This window comes from Vulpes lagopus, chromosome 16 (genome assembly GCF_018345385.1).
Source record: "Vulpes lagopus strain Blue_001 chromosome 16, ASM1834538v1, whole genome shotgun sequence".
In the NCBI taxonomy this organism is placed as follows: domain Eukaryota; kingdom Metazoa; phylum Chordata; class Mammalia; order Carnivora; family Canidae; genus Vulpes; species Vulpes lagopus.
This window is the reverse complement of record NC_054839.1, coordinates 53,773,819-53,797,421: the sequence shown is the minus strand read 5'-3', so window position 1 is coordinate 53,797,421 and position 23,603 is coordinate 53,773,819. Positions and strand designations below refer to the sequence as shown.

The window sequence follows — 23,603 nt, the reverse complement described above, 5'->3', positions numbered from 1 at the left end:
ACTATAGATAATGCTATGCTAATAATTGATATGTGGATTAAGTGAATGATTTTACAGGGAAATATAAAACTCTAAAATGATTCAGAGTTAAAACACACAAAGACAAATGAAAATGCAAGTGATTTCTAAAGTTTTCTAAGAATTATTCTCCCCTAGCAAGCTAACCTTGGGAAATTTCACAGGCAAGTTCATTGGAATTTTCAAGGAACAAATTTTTTCTCTTATGCTTTACGAAGAACTTTACAAGTTGTTTCAGAGCAAGGAAAAAGAAAAAGTAATTTAGAATTAATACTGAACTGTAGTCCTCATGATGGCACAGCCTGATAAAGAAAATACACACACATAGAAACTTGTAGAGGCTAACTTTGAAAGAAAATTCTAGTTAATGGTATATTTTCTCTTAACTAATTTACCAAGGCAAAGTAAGGTTTATTCTAGGAAGAGCAGGGTAACTGAATATATATTATAACTTTTTATATCTTTTCCCTCAGAAGGATAGGTCATGAAAGAAAATCCACTGGACCCCCCTCTTTAGCTACAATAAAAAGGACTGATAAATTGTAATCTCTACTACTAATTTAAAAGCAACAATAACAACAACTAAGGTGAACTAGAAATTTAAAAGATTGTCTTAACATACATATAGTCTACCAAACCAATAACCAATACTAACTCAGAGGTGAAATATTAGAGCAGTGAACAATATCGGGGTATCTGCAACCCCTACTACCAACGAGTATTTGGACCTGGAAATTCTAACCTAGTGCTTCATAAAGTTATTTGATGGAAAACTTTCTTTTTTAATTGAAAACTATTAATATAGCATGGAACAAGGTTTGGGAATTATTTTAGCCCACTTGATGAAGCAAAAATAAAAAAGGAGGCTTTATAATTATTGAAAATAAGTAGTTATTATTTTTGGATGGGAGCAATTTGCCTGTACAACCTAAGAGAATCAACTGAAAAAAGATTAGAACAAATGGAATTAAATAAAAGAATTGGTTATAAAATAGATGCAGGAATCTCAACACCTTTCTCGAATATTAGCAAACATCAATTAGAAAATATAATGGAATAAAAAGACCTTATCAAAAAACAGCTATGTAAAGACATTGCTCAATTAAAAAAAGTAAATAAGCCAAAAAACATCCAAACTTTCCTATGATCCGTGTCAGTTTGAATTAATGTGGAGATGGTAAAATTCAATATTGTGATGACTGTAGTTCTATCCAAATTAATTTGTGAGGTGTGTGCAATTCCAATAAAATTTTCAGTGGAATGAGGTGGTTTGAAAAACTATTTCTACATTTCAACCGTGAGAATAATCACAAGATTAAATAAGAAGCTTTACAGAAATATAGACAATAATTTGTGTGTTTGCTGGGGCAAGGAGAGCCTACAGAATTAGCTATTAAAAAATACCTCAAACTCCCTTGTTCTGCTGCTCATAAGAGGTGAACAGAAGGGCTCTTTGACGACTTCAAATTAGAATTTCCTAAATGTATAAGCATTAGATGTAAAAGTATAAGTTTATTCTGCGGAAATCATCAGAGATCAGAGAGATGTTCACAGGGTGTATACCTAAGCATTGTTTTTTTTTTTTTTTTTAAATATTACTGGAAGGTTTGAAATCACTTGTTTAGTGATAGAGGATTTGAGAAGTTTGAAGTTTGGAATACCATGTAGCAGTTGCTACTGTGTTTTAAAGAGATGGGGATACGATCATCTATATATAAATGAAAAATAAATACATTTTGTAAAATAGACTCCGGGCAAGTTTTGAAACCTGCCTCTTCTCATTGTACTTTGTGCAGATTACTTCATCCCTCTAAGCTTTACTATGTATGGTAGTTGTTTGCCTTGTGATACTGTTTCTAGGATCAAATGGGAGAAAGCTTGTGGACAGTTTATCTTAATGCCTGGCACGTGATAAGCCTACAAATGTGACCTGAGGTACTGATAAGAGGTTATAATCTTGCATAAATCAAGAAATGAAGGAAAATATATGGACATGTTATACCTGGGTAGAGAGATTTTATGGGTGATCATATGTCCTCCTTTATTTTATTTTATTTTATTTTTTTAAGAAAATATTTTATTTATTTGAGAGAGAGGGAGAGAGCGAGCGAGCATGAGTTGGGGGAGGAGCAGAGGGAGAGGGAGAAGCAGACTCTGGGCTGAGCAGGGAGAAGACGTGGGGCTTGATCCTGAGATCATGACCTGAGCGGAAGGCAGATGCTTAACTGACCGAGCCACCCCAGGCACTCCTGTGTCTTCCTTTATTGTTTCTGTACTTTCTGCACTTTCCATGATGAATAAGTACGTTTTATGAGAAATATTTTTTCAAAAAAAGAAAGCTGATTAGGAAATATTTCTGGGCTGGGAGACAGAGAGCTATGTGATTCCATGGTTTTTTATAGCTGGAAGTCCATTTCTCTTTATATTAAAATGGTACAACTAAAACACTAATTAGTACAAGGAGAATACACAGGATTAATGCTATTTTTTGACTCCCCTGCTTTACCCATTAATATTTACTTCATTTGATTTGGTTGTCTCCTCTTAATTTGTTGACGTGGTTTCCACTTTTCTCCTTATTGAAGGCCATCTTTGTCCTTCTGGACAAAGGCATTGTGGTGAGGAGCCCCCAAACCAAGACTTCTCTCAACCATCCCCTCCCCATAAAGCTCCTCTCTTGTATTTTAAAACATTCAATAGAAGCGATTCTTTAACATCCGTGGCATCAGCTCTCCAGCTTCCACTGTCTTTTTCCCCTTGAGTGGAGACAACATCCTCTCCTGGGGGAAGTTTGTCCTGGCCAGGTGACAGCACTTAAATGTTGACATAAAGTGGTCAAGCTGAACCATGTCCGGAACACGCCTCCCTGGGATTCAGACATGACTTCAAAATGACCCTATTTTACTCTTCAGTTACTGCACACAGCCTTGCTCTGGGGCATCCCTTTCATTCTGGCCACAGCGGGTTTCCCCAGTGTCGCTCTTGCACACACCTGACTGCTGTGTGGTTGACCCTTTGGCCCATTGGACCACACAGAAGCAACTTCTACAGCTTCTAGCAGGAATGGTGAGTCCTCTACTTCTCACTGTTAGCTTGGGCCCCAGCACGGATCTTTGGCACTACTTGCAGCTCCCCAGCCTGTCCCCTGGCAAGAGCAACCCTCCCGGAGGGGTGAGCAAAGGCAGAGGCACAGCTTGCTGAGTTGTCCACACTTACCTACCCCACGTTGGCCAATGTTTACTGCAGGTTCTGCTCTTTGCATCTCCAAGGTGAGATTTTATTTATCTTATTATTCAGTGCCCTCTTTGTGTGGAGCTTTGTCTGAATGTAGGGAGACATGGAAAGCAGTGAAAGACGAGCTCTCTTTCCTCTGGAGACTTCCTGGCCTACGTATATTATTGAACAACACCCAGCAACACTTGCTCCTTGTTTGCCTGCACCCCTTCCTTTGTATGCCCGTGTCCTGTTGCTTGAATTGGTGTTCAGCAGTCTATTTCTTTGTGCTTTGTCTTGCAGTGTTTTTTCCCCTTGTTACACTACAGTTTCCTTCAGGGTGGAGCTGTATCTATTTGCATCGGTCCCTGCAGCATGCATCCAGCTGTCCGGGAAACAGTCGGTGCTTACCAAATGCATGCTGAGTGGGACGGGCTCGATAGTTTCTCAGGTGCTGTGGGTCTTATTCCTCCCACTTAAAGTGTTTTGATCTCCTTAACGTCCAAATCTCAGTCCTTGGGACAAGAACAACTTTCTCATATCTGTCCAACTGGATATTGCACTTCTGTATGAGAAACCAGTAAATGAAGCAAGGATGTGCTCATAAGGCATGCGGGCGCATCTGCAAAGGCTGTCAATTCAGCAGAACAAATTAATTAGTTGAAATTATCCTTCATGGTACCAAAGGAAAACCAGCCTCTCCCTCGTAAATACGCTTTGCTAGATATAGAATAATCATCCTGAGCGCAGCGATGCCAGGGCCTCCCCTCTGCCATCTGGAGTGATGTCCTTGCATGGCGATGCCTCATCAGCGCTGCCCCGGGTTCTTCCCTCCTGCTCTGTGTTTCCTCCTCTCCCTGTCCTTGCTCTGTCATAGGATGATGCGTGGTCCTCTCTTCCCGTCCTCTTCTCTTCCTCCCTGCGGTTCTTGGCCTCATAATGTAGCATTCTGCTTTTTAACGTCTTTACATATTCAAAACCATGTATTCATTAGGATGTGCAAATAGAGGGGAATATAAAACACCAGAAGTGGTCTCCCACGCAGGTAAACCTCAGCTGATGGCATGAGGGAGGGAAATACGCACCTGGGTCAAAAGTTAGAAAGCAAAAATCATGTATGATGTGCCTCTTCCCCTGCCTATTCTCCCTTCATGCTTCTTCTCTCCCCAGTGATAATTACAGTCAACATTTTGGTGTATGTTTTTTTTAGAAAATTATTTTAAGTATAATACACATCTGTACGTAAAAGTTGAAATGGATGTGCATCCATCTTTTCACATGGCATAGTCCCAAGAAAACTGCTCTGGACCTACCTTTATTTTTTCCCTCTATTTAATTTATTTGTCCCATGGGAAATTTTTTTTTTTTTTTAGTATTTGGCACACGATGTTACATTAAGGTGTACAACTTAGGGAATTACCAAGTTTATACCTATGCTAGGTTCACCACAAGTGTGGCTACCCTCTGTCCCAATACATCACTTACTATCACAACATCATTAACTGTACTCCTTAAGCTCTGTCTTCTAGTCCTGTGACCTGTTCGTTCCATTACTGGAAGCTTTCACTCATTTTGCCCAAGCCCTCGCCCCTCTCCCCTCTGGAAACCATCAGTTTGTTCTCTGAACCTATCTTTTATTACTTAATGTATCTTGGAGATCCCTCTATAGGTGCCTCCCCTTCTCTCTCATCTACCTTATTCTTTGTTTCTCCTGCATAGTATTCCATTGTATAAATGCTTTAACTTCTTCATCCAGGACCTTATTAATGGGCACTAAGACTTTCTCTGGAACTTTTACTTTTCAGTAATACAACTGTGACCATCCCTTATATGTATATCTTTAAACAGTTTGGCAAGGACGCTGGGGTGGTTCAGCGGTTGAGCGTCTGCCTTTGGCTCAAGTCGTGATCCTGAGTTCCTGGGATTGAGTCCTGCAGCAGGCTCCCTACAAGGAGCCTGCTTCTCCCTCTGCCTGTGTCTCTGCCTCTCTCTCTGTGTCTCTCATGAATAAATAAATAAAATCTTTAAGAAAAGTAAACAGTTCTGCAAAGGATGTGTACATTTTACATGTTGATGCTTCTGCTGAATTACCCTCCAAAAACGGAATCTGTTTTCACTAATTTAGATATGCCACCAAAGTGCTTGACTGCACTTGATTTTCTGTTGTCTTTTCTACTTTTTTTCCAGTATGATAGAAAAATTTTTATCTCATTCTTCTGATTTTTATTTGATTGTGTCACTTGTTTATGGGTTTCCTTTTTTTGAAAGTAGAAATTCTTAAGGAGTAAGGACCTCCTCTATCTTATTCATTATTGTATCCCTGTCACATAGATCCAAGCCTGGCTCATAATAAGCACTCAGATGCTGAATGAATGAATGAATGAATGAATGAATGAATGAATTAGTCTATATGTTTATAAAAAAATTAAGTTTGTTTTCTATTTTGTTTATGATATTTTTCCCAATGGAAGCTTTGAATTTTTATGCAGCCAAATTTATCAGTCCTTTTCCTTTATTATTTCTGAACCTTCCTTGCTCTGTATTTATAAATAAATGTACCCGTGCCTCCTTTGGAAACTCCTATGGTTCCATCTTTTAAGCTTAAATCTTAGACCTCTATAAAATTTATTTTTATGTTTAAAAAAATCCAGCTTTAATTTTCTCACAATAGTTAGCTAGTTCTTCATTCATTGAATTGTCTCTTATGCATGCATTTGGCATACAACTTGGAGGTAAACTACATTTCCAGGGATTCCTGAATGCAATTAAATTGTTTCAATTGCTAAAATTTCATGATAGGTTTAAATATTTGGAGAAGCTGATTCTCCCTAATTTCTTCTTCTTTTTTTCATGGCTATGATTGCATATTAATTTTTTCCAGATGAATTACGGGATCCCTTTTGCCAAGACTGAAAAAAATATTTTAAAGAAATATGTAATAATAGTCATATATACCCAGAATATATGCCTTTTATAGTTTTTATCTTTGTCTTCTGAGAACTTAATTTGTTCAGAGTTCATGTTATTAAGCTTAGGATAGACTGGATATCATAAATTACTCCTTGGAGAAGTAGGTTAATGCATGTGAGAAGAATTAGCATCCTTTGAGAAAAGAGTTTAATTTTGGCTAGATATGTTCTGCTAGAACTTTTGAGTGTAAATGGGTGCTATATTTCTGGCATTTATACTTGAGTATGATGAACTACTGACAAGTTAATCTTAACTGCCTATTTTGGATACATCTTAAAGGAGATTAGATACAAAGTCTAAGCTTTAGTCTTTATTTTGCTAATAATGAGCCATTTAGCTCTTGATAAGTTATCTAAACTGAGTTTCTGATCTTGTTCCCTCATCTATAAAATAAGCATACTCTCTACTTATTCATTAACTCATCAAATAATAATCTTTATTTACCTGCCCATCTTTAGGAATTATTGTAAGGTCAAATAACAGAATTCTGGTAGAATTTTTGTTGGAAAATGTTAAGTTCTGGTTAAACATTGAACCTTCAAAATATTTCATTTACTTATCTCCAGTCCCTCTCTTCTTAAAGTCCATCAAAAAGATGATGAAGGAAAATATTTTTAAATAATAAATTTATTTTTATTGGTGTTCAATTTGCCAACATACAGAATAACACCCAGTGCTCATCCTGTCAAGTGCCCACCTCAGTGCCCGCCACACAGTCACCCCCACCCCCTGCCCTCCTCCCCTTCCACCACCCCTAGTTCGTTTCCCAGAGTTAGGAGTCTTCCATGTTCTGTCTCCCTTTCTGATATTTCCTGCCCATTTCTTCTCCCTTCCCCTCTATTGAAGGAAAAATTTATTTATTTATTTTATTTTTTATTTTTTAAAGATTTTATTTACTTATTCATGAGAGACACAGAAGGAGAGAGAGGCAGAGACACAGGCAGAGGGAGAAGCAGGCTCCATGCAGGGAGCCCGACGTGGGACACAATCCCGGGTCTCCAGGATCAGGCCCTGGGCTGAAGGCAGGCACTAAACCGCTGAGCCACCCAGGGATCCCAGAAAATTGTTTTAAAGATTTATTTATTTTAGGGAGAGAGGGAGCACAAGCAGGAGAGGGGGAAAGAATCTCAAGTAGACTCTATACTGAGCGTGGAGCCCCACATGGGGCTCCATCTCATGACCTGAGCTGAAATCAAGAGTTGGACAGTTAGCAGATCGCACCACCCAGGTGTCCCCCACAGAAATTTTTTATTTAAAGCCATAAGCCAGTAAGAACAAAAGAATAGATTGGAGACTGCAGTAAAGAAAAGGAATCAGCAGAATTTTAGAAACTGAAATGTAGAGTGGGAAAAGCTAGAACTCATTTGCAAGAACTAGTAAGGTGCAAGTCGAAGTAGTCCTGTAGTCCTGATGCAGTTCAGGAACTGGAGGCACCTGGTACCTCCAGGGCTGGCGTTGGAAAGATGAGGATGACTTGGAAGTCTAAAGAGAGTAGGACACCCAGAGTCCCTCCCCTGCCACACTAAACTTTGGAAAACATTGTAAGGATGAGGGCGGAGGATGGTGAGAGGGGAGGTTGGGATTGGGATGGGGATAGTAATAGAGACCTAAATCTTCCATGGTAGGAAGGCAAAAGATAATATGTTTTTTCAAAGTTAAGAAATAGCAGGATATGCATACTCTTAAGGAGGTAATCGACAGATGAAACCACACAGAGGAATTGAAAGTGATTCTAGGGTTGATGGGGAGGACAGGAGCTTCTTTTCTTTTAGTATAGGCCTTGGTAGTACTAATAAGTAGCTCTATTACTTGCTAGACGTTTAAAACTATGTTCGTATACTATAGTGACTAAAATGAAATAAATGACTTTATGCCATTGTAGGAAAGTCAACCTCTAGCATAAGGCTTGGCATCTAGTACATAAATGCCTGTAGAATGGTTGAGTGAATATTATTCAATTATTTAGGAAACACTGACTTCTTCCCTTAGTGGTGGTACCAGATAGCAATTGGAATTAAATAACGTGCTTTAGGGACTGATGAGTAATATATTTTGAATGTCACAGTATATGAAACCAGTCTCTTTGTTATGGGGGTTATGCAATGTTGGAAGGCCCTTGTAGTTAAAAAAAAAAAAAAAGAAAGAAAGAAAGTCAATCTAGGGCATGTGGGTGGCTCAGTGGTTGAGCGTCTGCCTTTGGCTCAGGTCATGATCCCAGGGTCCTGGGATCCAGTCCTGTATCAGGCTCCCTGCAGGGCCTGCTTCTCCTTCTGCCTGTGTCTCTGCCTCTCTCTCTGTGTCTCTCATAAATAAATAAAAAAAATCTTTAAGAAAAAACTTAAGAAAAGTCAATCTGAATTTTGAATTCATTTTATAGTTTTCATCAAGGACATTTTGTGGTTAAAAAGTTATAGTGTTGACATGTGTTTATCAAGATGTCTCAATATTTTCCCTACCAGAAAATCCTCTGACTCAGGCACTAACTTATGACACAGTCATGATAATTCTTCTCTTTCTGCCTTTTTTTTTTTTTGTCTTTGAAAAGAGGTTAAAAATCAGCCTGCCTCAAGGAAGGCAGTTGAATACTAGAGCAATCCTGGCACCTAGTTCTTTGGCTTAATACCATAAACAGAGTAACTAAGTTTGGAAGTTGCCTCTTCTAGGAAAATAATCAAAATGTCAGAAGCAGAGATTTGGCTGTAGTAACATGATCTCCTACCTGAAGCAAAGTATCCCCTCTAGGGAGTCCAAAGTTCTGCTGGTATTAGAAGTAACTAGTCAATAATAGGTAAGTCGATTATTCCCCAGGATTGAGGATGTTTTACTAATGGAATTGCACTGCAGAATCGAGTCCAACATTTTTTTGTAAGCTGCTATCAATTTGTTGGGAAAGAAATGCTAAAGAAAATACCAGGAAATAGTATGATGTGACATTTCTTGAAGAACTGATTTGATTTTCCTTTGTAAGACACAGGTGAGTTTAACTCACATTGTCTTTGTCTCTGTGTATGTTGTACTATGAAGCCTAATATCTTGAGTATGCACATGGGCTTTTTAATCTTACAATTTCATACTCTCAGAGCTATTGTTTGGCCAAGGCACGATTATTTTTGCTACCTAATTATGTAAGGCAATAATTTCACATGGAAATGGTACTTAAGTAAAAGTTTCAAAAATGAAATATTATACCAGCTGAGGTTAAATATGTAATTGATTTGAGTATCTTCTATACAACCATGTTAATTGAAAGCCATATTTTAAAACTCTTATTGTTCTTAGAGTGAATTACTGGAATTTAACCAACAGCAACAGGAGGAAGCAAGAACCAAGATCCACCAAGCTGAACACAGGAGGTATAAATAGCTAATAATAAAATAAGCATCCTTGATGAAAACAATAACCTATAAAGTTTTTGGAATGTTTTAAGAAAACACTATAGTCATATATTAAGTATGGTTTTGGAATATATATTACCTTTTTAATCTTTATGTGATTGGGGTATGGTACGGATGGGAGGATGCCAACTGCTACATACATACACATACAATATCCAGTTTTTCTGGATAGGTGGCATAAATTCACACTAGAAAATGTAATCTTGCTGTCAAACTATTTGTTTATTTAGGTTATACTTAATTTGCCCCCCATGGGACAAAGTATCTTAATACTTTGAGATGATCTTTTACTATTTGTAGACAACTTTAGAATAATTGAAATCATATAGATGGTGAGATACTCATACTTGAATACGGAAGGTCAGACAAGAACTATTTTATATTGATTAATGTATTAGGAAAAATATCTTAAAATAGAACCATTAAGCAAGTTTTAACATTATAGGTACTCTCTTATTCCAAATAACAGACATTAAGAGTACCTGATAAAATATATTGATGTTGGGCCAGTGCAAATAACCTGCCATATGTACTATTATTCCAGGATTTTCCTGGGGGCACTAGGGTTATCTGAGTTTATTGCAGTGATCGTGAGGATCTCAGGAGAAGAGTTTAATGTAAAGGCTTTCATGATCTAAAAGAGCAAATTCTTTTGAAATTGAGTGGCTTCGCTTATACATTTAACCTTCCTACTGTTGCTAATGTGTATTTTTTAGTTGTGGTGATTTCATTTTGCAATTGAGACTTTACAGAGTGCTAAGAAGCTCCAAATTCTGCTGGAGCTGTGAACTATAGATAGGTACTCATATTTTTTCGATTGGATTATTCTGCTTCCATAGTCCAGCCAAAATAGTTTTAAAATATCAAGTGTGAATTTATGTGGTTTTCTCCAATTAAAAGAAAACACCAAAAACTCTGATACACTAGTTAAGCTATTTTTTTTGATAACAGTTACTGCTCCCTATTTTTAAAAAATAAAGTAGGTTATAAAATAGTTTATTCTTTTATTGATTTTTCTCATTTTCTTTTTAAAAATTCTTCCTACTAAAAAACCTGATCATGCATTTCTTTAACATTGGTTTTTAGTAGTAGCCAGTTATTTCTCTGGATTTCTGAGGATTGATTAGATTGTAAAACTTTAAGCATCTTAAAGATAGTGCGGTGTGTTACATTAATAGGCCCTATTGCTAAGAAATTCATCTTCAATGGGCATCCAATGAAAATGCAAATTATTTGATTAGAGGTGGAAAGGACTAATTTCTTGTTGTAGGAAACTTGAGCCTCATTATTTAAGTTTATTTCCATAATTTTGGATACCTAAATATTGGTGGGGCTATTTATTTTCTACACCTTATTTTTTCTTTTGATTGACTCTAGTTAAATTTAGATGCAAATTTATTCTAAGAGGAAATCTCTCTGGGTAATAACCTGAGTAACCAGTTTTGAGACAACTGATCAAATTTTTAAACACATTTTATGTTCTCAGTTTTTGAGGAGAGTGTATGTTTATATTGTTCTTCAGCGTTTACAGTGAGTTTTTGCATGTTATATGGAAATATTCAGTAGTCTTTTAATGAATAAAATAGCTGTGACCATTCCTGCTGAGGGCAGCAACACTAGTTGTGTGTGTGTGTGTGTGTGTGTGTGTGTGTGTGTGTGTGTAGGGGCCATAAATTAGATTATCACCAGGGACATAATTTTATTAGAATTAAAAAGACAGCATGCTTTCTACTATTTAAAAGTTGACATAGCAGAAAAATCAACTCTGACTTTTATAATAAAAGCTTCTGGAATTCCTCACAAGCTTTTCAATGCATCCTGTACTGATTGAGCCTGTCTGCACCTGAACCTGACCCATGGTAACTTTCTGAGTAAGAGAAGAAAGTCGAAACCTCAGAGAGAAAAGACAAAGCATGTAGGTCAAGGGTTTGAAAAGATCTGGACTATGAGCTGAAAACGAGTTGACTGAGTTGATTTACAGAAACTTGACCTATTCTTAAATAATAGTTTTTATCCATATTAACCCTTAGAAGAAAATCCAGAGCAGTGGTTTGACAGTAATAAAATATATGTACTTTCTAACACTAGTAAACAAAAGCATGAACTGGTGCTTTCTCTTTTCTTTGTTTTTCTCAATTCCTATTGAAAATTCAAACTCTTTACTACCTACGATCTCTGGTTGAACCCACTCTGCTGTCCTCTTAGTAACTGACGCTCAAAAGTGAATAATACCACCTGAGTACATGACAAGCCATCTGTCTTCACAGCGTGGGAACAAACTGACAGCAGTGGACATTGGGCTGTTTTCCAGCCTATAGTCACCACCATTGGTGGTTTCATGATGTAGCTGCAGGCACAGAAGCAGGCAGATGTGGGGACCATGCACCTGGATGAATCATTTATTCACTTTTTACATATCAGGACACACTCCATAAAGGTTTTGTTCTAGGCACTGGGAATAGGCATAAAATGGCAGAGAATATCCCTGACTCCATGGAAATTTCAATTTGGAAAAAAACAGAAGTCAACAAGTCAACAACAAGAGTATTTCAGACAATGATATGTATTGTGAGGGGAGAGACTGGAGGTGATAGTTTCTCCATGAAGAGGTAACATCAAAGGACAAGAGACAGTCACATAGAGACTGAGGTCCAAAACATAAACTTAGATGTCCCTTATTATTAAACTATAGGAAAAAATGCAAAGGTCCTAAAGTGGAAATGAGTTGTATTTTCTGAGTCTCAAGTGATTGGATTATAGATGGTAAGGAAGAGAGTAAGATGAAATGAGGTTAGTGGGAGCCAGAAAATAACAAGATTTTGTAAGCCAGCGATTTTATTCTAAGACTAATGGGAAATCATAAGAGACTCTTAACTCTAGGAAAAAACTGAGGGTTGCTAGAGGGGAGTGGGGGAGATGGGGTAACTGGGTGATGGACATTAAGGAGAACATGTGATGTAATGAGCACTTGGTGTTATATGAAACTGATGAATGGCTGAACTCTACCTTTGAAATCCATAATACATTATATGTTAATTAAATTGAATTTAAATAAAGCATTTAAAAGACTAATGGAAAATCATAGGGTTTTAAGTAGAAGCAAGGCATGATCCCTTTTATAATTATATATTAATGTGGAAGTAAAAAGATGAGAGAAGATAGTGATTTGGACGAGAATGGTGGCCATGAAAAGAATTGGGGAAAGAATTTAGGATGTGCTTAGTGGATAGAGTCAACTCTAGACTTCTAGTGGTTTGGATGTGGGGTGGATGAGCACTGTTGAAGGAAAGCCCATCACCGCTAACTGACAAAAAGACTAGATGAAAACAATCCCAGGTTTATGGGCAATCCAGAATACCATTGGTTGTGTGGTTAAGGAGAATCCGGGTCAGCTTTCTGTCTTTTTCCTCATGATAAGTGTAGTCTTTAATCCCCGTCACCTATTTCATCCATCCCTCCACCTACCTCCCCACTGGCAACCATCAGTTTGTTCTTTATAGGTAAGACTGTGTTTCTCAGTTTTACCTCTCTCTTTCCCCCGCCCTGCTCATTTGTTTTGTTTCTTAAATTCTACATATGAGTGAAATCATCTGGTATTTGTCTTTCTCTGACTGACTTGTTTCGCTTAGTGTTCTACTCTTTGGCTCCATCCACGTTGCTGCAAATGGCAAGATTCATTCTTTTTTATGGTTGGGTGATACTCCATGCACACACATACACACACACATTCCACCTTTTATTTATCCATTTATCTGTTGATGGATACTTGGGCTGCTTCCATAGTTTGACTATTGTAAAAATGCTACAAAAAAACATAGAGGTGCATGTTTGAATTAGCATTTTTTGTATTCTTTGGGTAAATACCCAGGAGGGCAGTTACTGGATTGTAGGGTAACTGTGTTTTTAAGGGTCAGCTTTTTTCTTAATATTCAGGCCTCTGGCTGAGTAAGAAACTGTTCTCTCTGCATGCTGAGAGGTCTAGAAAAGATGACATAAACATCACACTCTGCAGCAAACCTGGCTGACTAGAATATGGCACTCAGGTATATTTTATGATGAAGGGAGAAAGAAACTTTCTAATCACTCAGATGTGACTACTGTCTATGGGACTAGAAGTTATTGAGAAAACAATAATCCAATAAGCCAGAGATCAATCTGGGTCAACATGCACTTGGCATTTTAGCTGGCACTGAACAAGCACAGACAGGCACAAAACAAACCCAGCCTCTGACTTTGCCACCCGGCAGTCCTTTTCTTCAAAGTTCCCAAATCTCTCAGTCACTGACTTATAGCCACCCACTGCGGCCACTTTCTGCCAATCTTCACGATCAAAAAGGAGGCTGGGACTGGGTCCTGCCTCCCCTTCCTTCCATAAACATATACTGAGCTGTTGTTATGCACGTGTTTATGCACCGTGTTTCTGCCAAGAAGCTTATGGTCTTAATGACACTGTTCCTCAGTAATCCGTTGACATCATAGGGTACAGATCACAGTGCTGAGTCTCCAGCTTCCACGTCCTTGACTCCACTTAACCACACATAGGCAACTTGGGGCATGGTGTTGCCTTTAATTTACTTTTTAAAATTTAAAAGCTGTAGTATATAACCCACAGGAATGTCCACGAAACAGATATTTAGAATGATTAATTACAGAGTGAACACCCACGTAGCCAGCTCCAGAAATAGAATATAACCACTACCCTACAGTTAACTCTTATTCTGACCTTTACTATAATCATTTTCTTGCCTCTCCTTAAGGTTTTACCTTACACGTGTTAACCTTAATTTCTGAAATTGGTTGCTGCAGGTATGACCAAACATCAGGGAAAGATCTATTTATTATTCTTCCTTTTGAAAGTTTGAGTTTCCCTCTTTGGATGTTTCCCATTTCTTATACTCTCTTCCCATTTCCCTCTACTTTTCACTTACGGGATTTTAGCAAGACTGGCAGTGGGGACAGGGCACATGGGAGGGACATCTCCATCGTAATGACTTGCCACAGAGCTATTTTGGGTTCCTCTTTATGTTTTAGGTCTTGCTGAAGCTTCCCTCTCCTCAGCCTCTGGAGTTCACACATGGCAAGGCTTGGGGCAGGGGTGGGGGGGTGGTTGCTGGGGAACAAGGCTATTGCCAAACTAGTAGAAGATGAAGGAATGAAGCTCTGAAGTTCAGAATTGTGCCCCCTTTGGTAGGAGTCACAACTGGCACCAGTTCCAGCAAAGGGCTGTGAACAGCATGTCATCTGGTTAATGTGAAAAGAAGTTTCTATAGATTACTTCTAAGCTGAGGGGGGAAAGCAATCCCCAGAGTTAGTTCATGCAGCATGTTAGGTTCTCAAAAAATCTCTCAGCCCTGTAGCAAGCTTTCCACTTATACACATTTTTCATTGTTTAAAGGGTAAATAATGTTTTTCTGGACCGGCTCCAAGGCAAAAGTCAACCAGGTGGCTTGGAGCACTTTGGAGGCCACTGGAATATGAATAGTGGTAACAGCTGGGTGAGTTTTTTCTTTTCTCTTAAAAAAAAATCTTTCAAAGTTGAAGAGTAAAAACAATGAGAATTTAAAAAATATGCTGTGGCCTTCTCCCAGGGTATTATTTTTTTGGTGTGCTGTTCAGCTGTGTGATGGGCGGTCAGCCAGGGTGATTACTGTAAATTCCACAATAGTTTCTAGAGAGAGGGAGAAAGTCCTGGTTTCAGTGCTGGCCAATCACAATAAAAAATGACACCTGCCCTTTGTTCTCAGTGTGATTGCCTGGCCTATAAAGATTTTTTTTTTATCACCCCTTGCCCAGACCTACAACAAAAACAAATGAAATTTTTTTTTCAAGAAGATTTTAAGTGTAATATGGTTATAAAAATAGTAAGCATTCTCTAGCAATATATTCCTCCAGTGAAACTAGCACATCAAAGAAACCGGTATTTAATTTTTCACTACAAAATGATTTTTAAAAAACCCTACAGCAAAAGGTCCTTTTTGGAAATGAAATGTCCTGATGGATTTCTGTGAAGAAAATCTTGCAACTTGTGTTATAATATGTGCTTAATGTGTTTTGCGTGCACAATATATCATTGAACCAGCACTGAATCTTTGGAATGTATATGATTGCAGGTTTTGCAATGTGTATAGAATCAAAACTATCTATAGTGGGTTTTATAATCTAATTGAAGCCCAAGTGCCTACGTACCTACTAAAAAATGGAGCAGATAGAAGTCTTTAAACTGGTAAAATACAACAAAACAACCAAGTGCTTGCTGGAAATTCTAGAGATCACCCTTTAATAAATACTTGATGGACAAAAGATAATTTTTGAGAAGACAATCTGTTGGAAGTCTTATGCATGTTTTCTTAAAAGGGGTTTAGCAGTTAAAAATTGAATAGATTTCACAAAAATATGTATATATATATAATTAATGTAGGCATATTTGCAAGGAATCATACTGGATGTGTATCCACAATATATACTCATGTGTATCACTATGGCATTCAGAATACATTCAGAATAGGGACAACATGGAAGAGAGAGAAAAGAATCAAAACACAGTATCTTTGCATCATGAGTTACATTTTACAAATTACTGACTTCTTCATAAGAATATGTGTTTTGGAGTCATGTGGAAAATGGGGCATTGTGACTTGAAGACATTACTCAAGTTCATGGAATTTATAAGTTGTGAGACATGATTGAAACTTGGATTTTGGACGGGACTTGGAAACTCTGCACATTTTCTCCTCTACTTACCAACTCTTGAAAGTTAGAAAGTACTTAGAAAATTTTCTGGGATTGAGGGGAAGATGTGGGAGAGAGTAAGTGAACATCACATGGACTGCTGTTAAGGGAATGAGGATTTGGAAATCTGGTTCACCACTGACTATTGGTAGGTCTTAGGGAAGTGAGATGTAGAGGCCTTATGGAAATGGGCTGTAAATCTCTGCTTAGATTCTTCATGGATAAAAAGAAAGGAACATCATTTTCCCATATGAGTGAGGGATATTAAAGTTTCCTTAGTAGGACAGTCTTGTCCAAGTCCAGAGTGGTTATCAGCTCTTCCCTTACTGAAAGAAGCAGTGACAGAAAGGTGAGAGCTTCCTCAGGCCCCCACCTGCACCTCCCTTCAGACATCTTTACCTCTTTGTTCTAACAAAGTCTTTGCAGACTTTGTTCTAACCCTACTCCCCTCTGTCGTGAACCGTCAAATGTTCATCTGAGCTAGAAAATTCCCATCAGCATATGGTAAAAATATAAATTGTATTGATATTCCTCTTCCTATTGCTACTGTCCTGTTTCTCTGTTCCCCTTTCAAGCAAAACTTCAAGAGATATCTGTCCTTTAGCTGTCTGTAATTTCTTTCTTCTGTTTCTCATAGGCTCATTTAAATCCTGATTTAGACTTTAGCAGTCTAACCATAATGCGCTTGTCACGGTCAGTAACAATAATGTCCATATTACATAGTCCAGTGGTTATTTTCAGTCTTCATCTTTTGACCTATCAAAAGTATCACTTGTCACAATGATTCACTCCCTCCTCTCTGAAACTGTTTACTTGGCTTTGGGGCATTATACTCTCCTGGGTTTCCACCAATCTCAGTGGTTACTCCTTTCCATTCTCCTTTTGAATCCCCTGCATCTTGCTGTCTTCTCCACATTGGAGCACCTCAGAGATCCACGTAGGATCACCTTCTGAACTTTATGTTCATTTAACACCTTGGGACCTCATTCATTCTCATGAATTTAAATACCATTTATATGCTTAAAACGCCCACATTTCTAATTCCAGCCTTGACCTCTTCTTTGACTCCAGACTTGCATATCCATTTATCCACTCAGTATCTCTACTTGCATGTCTAATGGACATTTCAACCTTACCATGTCTAAAAGTTAACCTTGGATTCCTTCTATCTGGAGTGCTCCATCTGTGCTTTTTCCTTTCATATATTGATATAACCCATCTCACATCTCTCACATTTGATCCGTCAGCAAATCTTCTTGACTTCTCCAAATAGGTACAAAGCAGCATCTTCTCACTACCTCCACCACTACTATCCTGCTTCCAACTTCTATTAGTGCCCGTCTAGATTCTTGAAATAGTCTCCTAGATGGTTTCCTTGCTTCTACACTTAACCACCTACAACCTATTCTCAATATGAGAGTGATCGCTTTGACACAGAAGCCAGATCCTGTTACCTCCCTGCTTAAAATCTTCTAGTGGCCCCCATCACTCTCTAAATCACATGGATTAAAAGCTGAAATCTGTACAATAGCCTACCACGTGTTTCCTGACCTAGAGCCCACTTTATCCTTCTGGAGCTCTCCTAGCACTGCCCTTCTTCTTTATTCCTCCCAGCCACACTAGCTTTCTTGCTGCTTTTTGAAAACTTAAAGAACTGACTACTTTAACCTTATAGCCCTTGCCCAGCTGCTCCCTCTATACTCATCTCTATATGGTTTATTCTCTAAGCATTTTCTTGGATTCCACCTCAGTGAAGTTTCCTTTGCCATATTTAATGCTGCTATTTGTGCCTTCATCCCTGGGGTCTAGTCATCCTTTTTCTGGGCTCTATTTCTTTTTCCTATGGCACTCTGCAACTTCTAACATACCTTTCTAACATTATTTGCTTTTATCTATTATTTACTGTTTACTCTTAGTCTCTTCCTGTGGTAATGTGTGTTCCATGTTGCATCAGTTAGGGCCCTTGATTGTTTTGTTCACTGATATACCCCAAACATAAGACAGTGATTGGAACTTAGCACAAGCACAAGGAAACAGGTGGCTGTGATTGAGGGTTGGTGAAACAACAAAGATTTAGAACCAAATGATTTGATATACTGAATTTAAAATAGCTATATATAAGACATTTGATGGAATAAATATTGGATTTTGAACAATGAGCAAAAACAAGAGACAACGACGACCAAGAAGATTTGAAAAAGAACAAAATAGAACTTCAAGGAATAAAGAAACATAATCTTTGGAATTAAAGCACTCAATGAATTCATCACAATAAAAGGTACACAAATTAAGAACTAAATCAAAATACCATTTCCCATCTATTATTTTGGCAAAAGAACAAAAGATTGGCAGTATGCTCTGTTGGCAAGGCTGTGGGGAGGGCTGTTCACACGTCGTTGGTGGGAATTCAAAATGATACAAACGCTATCTAAATTAATTTGTCACTGTCTTTTCTAAATATATAAACTAGGCTGAGACATATTGCAGAAAAGCTCTACTAAATATTAAAAAAACCCCAGATAATTCTAAATGTCTAGAAATTTTTCCAGATAAATGAAAAAAGAAGATATTCTCCCAAAGGAGAATATATAAGCAAGTGAATATAACTTGAATCAAGTTCACACAAAGACTATACGAAGAAATATGGATATAGGCTCACTCATAAACATATTCAAAAAAATCACAAAATTTTGACAGATTCAATAATGAATTTCTTTAAAAAGCATAATATATCCTTATCAAATTGGACTTATCCCTGATGCAAGCTTGATTTATCACAAATGAGTAAACAAAACAAAGCAAACTGAGATGATTTACCTCATAAATTATAGGAGAAACACCATATGATCATCTCAGTAGATACAGAGAAAACATTTGATAAATTTCAATACTCATTTGTGGTAAAAGCTGCTAGGAAAGGAGAAATGGAAAGGATATTTCTTTAGCTAATAAAGGGAGCAAAAAATCTGTAATAGAAATACATCAAAAGCTTTTCCTTTAAATCATATGCAAGGGTTGAAAGGAAAAGAAACATTTATAAATCACAGATGATACAATTATCTACTCAGAAAAATCCAAAAGAATTGATTTTATGTTATTAGAATAAGAGGACAACAATGTTGGTAGATATGGGATCAATATATATATAAACGTCATGTCTATACCTTGCAAATAAACAGAAAATTAATAAAAAGATAAAACCAAGAAGGCAATGCAACCTTTAAAAAATATGTACATTTTAAAAAAGATTTTATTTATTTATTCATGAGAGACACACAGAGAGAGAAAGAGAGAGAGAGGCAGAGACACAGACAGAGGGAGAAACAGGCTCCATGCAGGGACCCCGATGCAGGACTCGATCCCGGAACTCCAGGATCATGCCCTGGGCCGAAGGCAGGTGCCTAACTGCTGAGCCACCCAGGGATCCCCCTCAATTTTTAAAGAAATACCTTAAGGAATAAATGTATGAAGTTATACTTTGTTAATGGATAAGGATCGGAATGACCTGTCATAATCTATAGATTTAATTAAATTCTAATCAAAGCAAAGAACCGGGAATAACCAATTCACTACTAAAAATAAAGAAGTAAGTGTGGGGACTTGAACATTTAATACAGTCTGGAATAGGCATAGGCAGACCCAGCCAACCATTTCTGGAATTCTGACATATGACAGAAGGCAAAGCACATCATTGGAGGAAAGTGTCCTCTTCAACAAATGCTATTGGGACAGCTGAGTACCTGCATGAAATCATAACCAATCAACAGGAGGTGGATTAAGGCTTGTAAATAGAAAAGAGGACTTTTCAAATTTTAGAAGAAAATGACTGTTTATAACCGTGAACTAGGGTGGATTTTGTAAGACCCAAAGTATAAACCAAAAAGAAACAATAAATATACATTAAAATGAAACATCTGTTCATCAAAGGACACCATCCAGAAGAAAGAAGAGAAGCCATATATGAAGATTTTATCCTGAACATGTTTTGTAAATAACAAGTGGACAAAAGTTTAGTATGCATAATATATTTAGGCTGTGTCATTTATTTGGAAGTTGATAAATGACACCGGAGCTCCCCTAGGAATGAACGAGAATTCACAGATGGGGCTTGGAGGAACTACTGGAATCTGTACAAAGCTGAAGAAGAAGAAAAGGAGGAAGACAGAAAATACAACAAAACAATGATGAAAGCCAAAGAGAGAAAAACTTGTTTCTTGGTACATCATATAAACACTTAAGGAGTAGGCCTTTGATAAGTGTATTTTAGGTAGACAAATTAGATTGATATTTATCTTTCAGTCTTTTAAAGTTTAAATCACATTTGTCTCATATTCCTTAATCTCTGTGTGTATATACATATATAAATATATAAATGCATATATAAAAATATGTATAAATATATAAATACATTTATATATTCTTTGATAATTTAAAATTATCTTTACATTAAAAAACTTTTGGTGAGGATCCTTGGGTGGCTCATCGGTGTGGCGCCTGCCTTCGGCCCAGGGCGTGATCCTGGAGTCCCGGGATCGAGTCCCACATCAGGCTCCCTTCATGGAGCCTGCTTCTCCCTCTGCCTGTGTCTCTGCTTCTCTCTCTCTCTGTATCTCTCATGAATAAATAAATAAAATCTTAAAAAAAAAAAAAACTTTTGGTTTTCTAGTCTCCTCTACTACTTTTCATGATGTAACTCGGGTAACACTTTGAAAGAATCACTTCAATTTCTCTTTTCTCTGACACCAGTAGGTGAGACCCTTTGAAATGCTGTGGGAACCCTAAATCTGGTGTCTTCAAGGGCGGTTGTGCATTTGCCATGAATCTGTGAGGCAACCTGAGATTTAAATTTCCCAGAATGTTAGAACAGCAATAGTCTGAATCCCAAGTGTAACATTGCCCAGCATTCTGGGAGGCTTGATGGAGGCTTCTTGACCCTTTGCACAGGGTGAGGGGTGGAGGGGACTCATTTAGTCTATCTCCCTCTGGTCTATCTCCCTTCCTCGAGGTACCCCTTAGAAGTCACCTTTCTGCTGCATAATACAAGTCCATTCTAATCCATACATTTCCATTTAAATTGTTCTGCTTCACAGTGTTTGTCCTGTCCTTGCTGTAACCATGGAGGTGGGTGACAGTATCTGTGAACACTCTTATTCCTGACCCATGTTAACCTATCTCCAAGAACACAGCTGATGAGCTGTCACTCAACAAGCCATTACTTTGTTGACAGAGACTATTTTGTGAATCCAATGCAATGGGACTTGAAAATTAAAACGTGTCACTGGGACAAATCATTAAAAAATGGGCATTTAAGCCCAAGAGAGTAAAGAGCATTCTTTGAAGGAACTTCATTTTGTACTTAACAAAGGCTCTGAATTTTGTTTTGTTGCTTATACTAATTTTTGTTTTCTTTTTCTTCCAGGATGTGTGAGAAATATTTACTTACATCTGTCCTTTGTCAACTGACCTTGAAGGACCTCACTTGATGCTTTTCCTTGATGCTACTTTGTTTACCCTTGCTGTTTTACCTTGACTTCAAATTGCCCACCTACTCAGCTGAACAATTGAGGATGACCAGTTTTTCCGTCATTATTTATGGGTGTTCGCAGGAGCTGCTTGCTAAGCTCATATTAAATTTCTACTACCAGTGGAATTTTACACTATTTTCCTCATTGGTTTCACATGTTATTGGAAGCATAATTACAGCAACGTTAGTCTGATGAAAAAGGAGGGAATCATTTGATAGTCTCACACTTGCAAGAGCTTTGGATGCTACATGCTTGTCTCTTTAAGCAGCTTATTCTTATGTAATTCTCAGATCAGGTTTGGGGAAGCTTTGGCATTTTTTAGATTTTAAGCTCTACACAATCCGGGGTACAAACTTGGGCAAAAGAAAATGATAAATCTTTTATAGTCTTTTAACTACATTTACAAATAAATTTTGAAATACTTCTATATAAATGCTTTGTTTTTATTTTTAATGAAAAGCTCTTGAGTTTTTCTCTTTTGATGGGTCTCATTTTTATTTTCTTCTTTATAGTCCATATGCATCAAATGTAGGAATGCAATCACTATTGGATCTGCCTTTGATATTGATTTACTTACTAATACTATGCCTCTGGTTTTTCAGAGCAGGCAGTTAATTCCCTGAAAGGCCATTGTTTACCTAAAAATCAACTAGATACAAATGTAGTTACCATGTATGGTTTGGAAACTTGTCTTTTCTCTATGCAACCTATTTCCTATAGATAATTCAGTAGGCTTTCCTATTCTATTTTTATGCCCTTTAACCAAGTTATAGACCTTAGAGTACAAAAATATTGGTTTTCCATGCTTTATGCTCTAGGCCGAACTCTATGGTATAGAGGAGAGCATTGCATTTAGTCTTAGAATGAAGGTTGGAAGAGCAAATTTTTACAGCTGGGCAAGTAAGACAATTTTTTTTAATGATATGTAATTGGCATACAATGTTATGTTAGTTTCAGGTGTATAATATAGTGATTCAACATTTGTATACATTGCAAACTGATCACCACTGGTTACCATCTACCACCTTGCAAAGTTGGCACAATATTACTTGGTATATTCCCCATGCCGTACATTATATTCCCATAACTTACTTATTTTATATCTGGAAGTTTGTGTTTCTTGATCCCCTTCACCCACTCCCCTACTTTCCTAAAACTTCTCTGGCAACTACTAGTCTGTTATCTGTGTATTTTGAGTTTTGTTTGTTTGTTTGTTTTAAATTAATTTTTATTGGTGTTCAATTTACCAACATACAGAGAAACACCCAGTGCTCATCCCGTCAAGTGTCCGCCTCAGTGCTGTTTGTTTGTTTTGTTTTTAGATTGCACATATAAGTGAAACCATGCAGTATTTGTCATTCTCTATCATACTTATTTCACTCAGAATACTACCCTCAAGTTCCATTCATGTCACAAATGGCAAGATTTCATTCTTTTTACCGGTTGAGTAGTATTCCATTGTGTGTGTGTATTTTTTTTTTAATATTTTTTATTTTTTAAGATATTATTTATTTATTCATGAGAGACACAGAGAGAGAGAGGTAGAGACACAGGCAGAGGGAGAAGCAGGCTCCATGCAGGAAGCCCGATGTTGGGATTCGATCCCGGTTCTCTAGGATCACACCCCCGGCTGCAGGCGGCGCTAAACCGCTGCGCCATTGGGGCTGCCCTGTGTGTGTGTGTGTATATATATATATATACACACACACACACATTACATATATATATAATGTATGTGTGTATATAACACACA

At 37.5% G+C, this 23,603-nt stretch overlaps 1 protein-coding gene across 3 annotated transcripts in view; it reads left to right on the top strand.

Annotated features, from left to right (window-relative positions):
* EPSTI1 (epithelial stromal interaction 1) overlaps positions 1-22,283 on the top strand; it is a 91,537-nt gene extending 69,254 nt beyond the window's left edge. For all 3 annotated transcript variants that reach the window (XM_041731359.1, XM_041731358.1, XM_041731360.1), the window contains 3 exons: positions 9,481-9,554; positions 14,992-15,091; positions 21,745-22,283. In XM_041731359.1, the coding sequence (XP_041587293.1) occupies positions 9,481-9,554; positions 14,992-15,091; positions 21,745-21,753 (183 nt within the window). In that variant the 3' untranslated portion in view covers positions 21,754-22,283. The remainder of the gene's footprint in view (positions 1-9,480; positions 9,555-14,991; positions 15,092-21,744) is intronic.
* Positions 22,284-23,603: the final 1,320 nt, after the last annotated feature.